Source organism: Molossus molossus, unplaced genomic scaffold, assembly GCF_014108415.1.
Source record: "Molossus molossus isolate mMolMol1 unplaced genomic scaffold, mMolMol1.p scaffold_m16_p_20, whole genome shotgun sequence".
NCBI classification, from domain to species: domain Eukaryota; kingdom Metazoa; phylum Chordata; class Mammalia; order Chiroptera; family Molossidae; genus Molossus; species Molossus molossus.
In genome coordinates this window covers 28,028,777-28,034,680 of record NW_023425356.1, presented here as the reverse complement: position 1 = coordinate 28,034,680, position 5,904 = coordinate 28,028,777, and the positions used below count along the sequence as shown (strand labels likewise).

Below are 5,904 nucleotides of genomic sequence, written 5' to 3'. Positions count from 1 at the left end.
TTAAACCTTTAGTGCATAACTCAGGGACTTATGTGGAACTTAAGTCATGTATGTTTATTTAAAAAAGGATTAGACTAAGGTCTAGAAGTGAAAATATGAGAATTATGTTTATAGGTATTAAATATGTTTGGTTGAATCAGAGGGCTTATAGAGTGAAGTATGAAGAAATAGCATTGAAGGGTCAGGTTAGGTGGATTGTGGAGGTTTTTGAATGTCAAGCATTAAGATTTAAATTTTTTTCTTTATTGATTAGAGAGAGAGAGAAGAAGGAAGAGGGAGAGGAAGAGAGAAACATCAATGAGAGAGAATATCAGTTGGCCGCCTCCTGCATATGCTCCACAGGGAATTGGGCCCACAACTCGGGCATGTGCCATGACTGGGAATCCAACTGGCAATCTCTGGGTGCATAGGTCGATGCTCAACCACTGAGCCACACCAACCAGGTAGGCATTAAGATTTTTAAAATATATTTTGCAAGAAGGAAATCTTACCCTTTGCAACAACGTAGATGGACCTGAAGAGCATAATGCTAACTTAAATAAGGCAGTCTGAGAAAGACAGGTACCATATGATTTCACTCATATGAGAAATCTAATAAATAAAATGTACTAACAAGCAAAATAGAGACAAACTCCTGGATAGAGAGCAGACTGACAGCTGTCAGGGAAGGGTGATGGGGAACTGGGTGGGGTTGGGGGGTGGAGGGATTGAGCAAAAAAAAAAAAAAAAGGGATAAAAAGCTAATGGACAAGGACAATAGTATGATGATAGCAAGGGTAGGTGGAGTAGAGGGAGGCAGGGTTGGGGGAGATGAAGGAGGACATGGGGGGGATAAATGGTGATAAACACAGACTTGACTTCAGGTGGTGAACACAATAAAATGTTCAGATGATGGGTCGTGGAATTGTGCACCTGGAACCAGTGTCACCCCAATAATTCAATAAAGAGGAAATTAGATATAGATAGATAGATATAGAGATAGAAATAGATAGATATAGATAGATATAGGTATAGATATGGCAAATACTCCAAAGTCATTAGATGATTAAGAGAGGGAATTAATGCATAAAATTTCACCTTAATAATAGGTAGAATGCATTTAAGCCAAGCGATTATGGAAGTAATTTATTTAACTGGCATTTTTTGTTTGTTTTTGTTTTTTTATCCTCACCCGAGGACATTTTTCCATTTTTTACTCAGATAGAGCGGGAAGGAGAGGGAGGAAGAGAGAGAAATATCGACGTGAAAGGGACACATCGAGTGGCCGCCACCCACACGAACCAACCAGGGCAGGGGACAAACTGCAGCCAAGGTACATGCCCTTAGCGGGAACCGAACCCGGGTCTCTGCGGACCGCAGGCTGATGCTCTAACCGCTGAGCCAAATCGGCCAGGGCTAACTGGCATTTTTTAAACACTGTTTAGAAATCAGACCCTTTTCTGTAACCATCTTTTCTGTAACAATGGAGCTAAAAGTTAAAGGAAATAAGGGTAAATATAAATAATCAATGTAATCTAACAACTGAATACATAGAGGGTGCCTTGGAAAGATCATTAAAGATGGCATTAACTGAGTTACTTTGTGAGCTACCACTACTGACAGATATATGAACAGCTAAATCAAAAAGATAGTAAGAGAGCAATTATGAAAGGAGTTACAGATACGTTATTTTGAGCATGTGAGAGAACTTTTAAGAAGAAATTTTCAGTTGCCACTAAAAATGTAGAACTGGAGTTCTACATTTGAATAAGCCTATGGACAGAAATGTGTTATTTAAGTAGGATTATAATTGAACTATGAGGATGCACTGAATACTTGAAAAAAATGTGGAAAATAGAAAGAGACTGGAAGACCACAATTGTTGTATAGGAGAAAAACAGGACTGATGATATATAACAACTATCATTTACTAAGTATGTGCTCAAAATATTCTAAAGCATTAATATATTTTATCTCATTTTATCATTTCAATATTCTTAGAAACTAGTCATTGTTATCCTCCACTTGAAAGATGAGTAAACTGAAGTTTTAATCACTTATGCTTCTTCCTCATAGCCATGTAGCTAAGTAGGTGGCAGAGTCAGAATGAGCTGTCAGGGAAAATGAGAAGTGAAAAAAATGGCAATTAAATTTTCTATTTAGAGGATCATTGCCAAATGTATAGTTAATACGATTCATGTTATGAAGCTTTTACTTAGCTTTCAGAGCATGAAAGAATAAAAGAATTAAAGAAGGAGAATTAGTCAATCTGGATCACTACTGATATTGAAAGGATGAGAGAACTGGAGCTAGTAATGTCATTAAGGTTAACTTTCTATAGGATACAGTAGATATACTACAGTATTGTATACTAAGATACAGTAGTAAATATGTGGATATTTGAAAGAAAGGGGGAAAAGTCAGTAGTAAAATAAACTAAATATGTTGGAGATCTAAGAGATAATAATTGGAACAAGTGGAAAAATGTGAATGAATGGCAAATGTACAGATAGAGAGAATGGTCTTCAAAAGGAGGAAGGAAACCCAGCTGGTGTGGCTCAGTGGCTGAGCATCAAACCATGTACCAAGAGGTCGACAGTTTGATTCCCAGACAGGGCATATGCCCAGGTTGTGGGCCTAATACCTAGTGGGGAGCATGCAGGAAGCACCTAATTGTTGTTCTCTCTCATCGATGTTTCTCTCTCTCTCTACCTCTCGCTTCCTCTCTTTGTAACATTAATAAAGAAAAAAAATTTTTTTAAAAGATGAAACCTTTGGGGGAAATGTTTGTTTAGTTTCATTTCTTGAAAAAAAGTGTGTATTTATTGGGGACCTAGAATGAAGTAGAGCCCTCAGGTTAAGCCCCAGCTGTGTCACTACCTACACGGCCTTAGGCAAGTCTTTAAACTTCTCTGAGCTTTATTTCCAGCATTTAAACAAAGGTGCTGCCTGACTTAATTACTTTAGAATATTTAAACTTCAAAAGAATTCAATATGTGAAACTTTAAAATAGTAAATTGCTAGAGAAATAGTGTACTGCTATTGTTATTAATTTTATATCATTCCATTGAGCCTACAATTCTATAACGCATGGTGTACATGATGAGTCCATGGCTATTGAATTGAAATAATAGGCTCAATAAGCTAAAAGTTAAGATTGTTCCTATCTAGACTAAGGAAATGTTTTGTTAACATAGAATGATGAGCAACAGAAGATTTATCACTGAAAAGAAGATTGGAGGAAAGTTAATATTAGCAATTTTCAGAACTAAGATGTTTTTAACGTCTCCTCTATGCTTTTCTCTGGCCTCACCAGCATATGGACCATGGAAGAGAAGGCAGAGGATAGGGGGAAGAGTGCTAGAAAGAAGCTAACCTGTGCTATAAAAGCAGGAGAACCATATATACTGCTTCAGTTAACATACACATGGTAGGGGCATTGATGTAAACAGGCTATGTAATTGCCACCAAAGACCTGAACACAGCAGTTTTTCATTTTTATTTATAATAATAGAACATGTAGTTATGGCACTAGAAAGTGAACATAATCACAAACAAGTCATGAAACAGTGAAACACCAAACTTCCAGAAGGGTTTTCAGACTCTCTAGGATACAGATCTACCTCTCAACCCTAACTGCTCCCTTCTGATAGCAGAAAAGCTTCTCAATAGCAGTTTTTATGTCCTTGTTTCTCAAGCTATAGATAATGGGATTGAGAAAGGGAGCAAGGATAACAAAAGTGACAGCAATGACTGTGTCCCAGAACACGGAGTAGGTGGCTGAGAAGCGCAAATACATGACAGCGACACTACCAAAAAACAGCAAGAACACTGCAAGGTGGGCAGCGCAGGTGGAAAAGGCCTTGTGACGACCCTCAGCTGAGGGTATCCGCAGGATCACCATGATGATCTTGATGTATGATAGGGCAATGACCAGGAAAGGAACCAGAATCTCTGCTGCATGTATGGCGTCCACAATGACCACCAAGGAGGTATCTGTGCAGGCCAATCTCAGCACAGGCGTGAAGTCACAGAAGATCTGCTGGATCTCATTGGAGCCACAAAACGGCAGTGTGCCAATCCACACAATCTCAGGGAGTATAGAGAGAAAGCCACAGAGGCAGATCCCACCTGTCATCTGGATACAAAGGTTGGTAGTCATAATAGTTGGGTAATGGAGGGGATTGCAGATAGCTATGTACCTGTCAATGGCCATCAGTGTCAGGACAAAACCTTCTGTGATACCAATAGAGTGGAAGAAGTACATTTGCATGAGGCAGCCAGCCAGAGAGATGGTCTTCTGCTCACTGACCAGGCTGGAGAGCATCTTGGGGATGGTGGCTGTGGTATACCAGATCTCCAGGAAGGAGAGGACACTAATGAAGAAATACATGGGGGTGTGCAGGGCTATATCCAGCTGGATGACAATAAATATCACTAGGTTCAGAGTTATGATAAATCCATAGATTAGAAGCAATGGAATAAAGAAAAATAGACCACGTCCATGCAGATGCAGAAACACAGAGAAGAGAAACTCAGTGACCATTGTCTGATTCCCACTGGCCATGGACCGTGTAATCTGTGGAAGGAAGAAAGGTGACAAAAAACTCCTGGAATAGGGATGGTGGTTATTCATCGAAAATTGATTCACTCTGTTTTTGTAATCAGTCAAGTAAGCTGATTCTGGGACCCTAAACAGACCAGTTACAAATATCTCAGCTGTATGCCCATGATAGAAGAAGCTGAAATATTTGCTTTTGGACCCCTAAATGAATCTTTTTGTAAACATCTTCAAGTGATAAAACATACACACAAACACACACACAATCAACCAAACAAATAAAAACAGTGACACAAATTTAATTCTCTGGATATATTTTCCGGAGGTCCAGTCACTTATTTAATTTCTTAGTTCTTCTCTTCACTATTTTTCTGTTTAGCTTTCAAATGTGTATCTTTCTTTCCAGCTATTTTCTACACTTGTTTTGAAGAAAAGCAATTTTTTAAAAAATATGAAAACTTAATTAGAAGCCCTGTTATCTAATATGAGGCTGGCTAAAGTATTCATCTTTATGTCTCTGCCTTTTTCTGTTGATTTCATAGTAATGTGTCTATTTCCCATTAGATAATAGGTATTCAGTTGTCAGGAAATATTCTTCCTCTATCTGTTTTTCTCTATAATTCCCCTTCTCCTCCTCTCTCAATGGTTGATAGTAATTTTTGATGACACCAAGAATCTCTCTAGAACCATCTTGATCTTAATTAGTGGCTGTTGAATTTTGGACAAGCATATAAATCCTCCCCTGTGTGTTCCATCCCTCTTAGGAAGGTCACACCTAACACCCCAAAAGAGGAAATCATTCTGAATTTTTAAAAATCACTTCTATGTAACTATGGCTATCTTGGGAAGAAGTTATCACAAAATCAGCTACAAAAGAAATTAGAACAGCATCTATTTTTTGTGGAGAGTGAGCAGCAGAAGTTTTTCAAGGCTAATTAAACTGACAGCAGGATACATTACCTCTCTCCTTGACGATTTCAACATCTTTTTCACTGGTCTTCTTACGTCCAACAAGTCATTCCACAGATGAACATTTCTAAATATGGCCTTTACTGTCCTTCTTCTTTTTTAAAAAAAAAGTTTTATTTTATTTTTACTGTTAACACTATTATACATGTCCAGCCACCGCCCCCCGCCATCCCCCCCACACACCTCTGCACACCTCTACCCAGCTCCTGCCCCCTCCTCACTCTGACCATCACCACACTGTAGGGCCATCATTAGATGAGTGGATAAAAAAAGCAGTCTCTCTTCTTTTCAAATAAATTTAAGGATCAAGACCAAAGACCTTAGCCTGATATTTCTTGTCTTTTCTATCTTGTTCTAATTAAATTTTAGAGCCAAATATGTTTCTACATACTTAT

At 38.4% G+C, this 5,904-nt stretch overlaps 1 protein-coding gene across 1 annotated transcript; it reads right to left on the bottom strand.

The window, feature by feature from the left end:
* Positions 1–3,598: 3,598 nt before the first annotated feature.
* On the bottom strand, positions 3,599–4,546 carry LOC118637946 (olfactory receptor 6K6-like). Its single transcript, XM_036273645.1, has one exon. It carries the CDS (start codon positions 4,544–4,546, stop codon positions 3,599–3,601), a length of 948 nt encoding a protein of 315 aa, XP_036129538.1.
* Positions 4,547–5,904: the final 1,358 nt, after the last annotated feature.

Bases quoted from the DNA above. Each gene is read 5' to 3' on its own strand.
- LOC118637946 (XM_036273645.1), bottom strand. From the start codon at position 4,546: ATGGCCAGTGGGAATCAGACAATGGTCACTGAGTTTCTCTTCTCTGTG.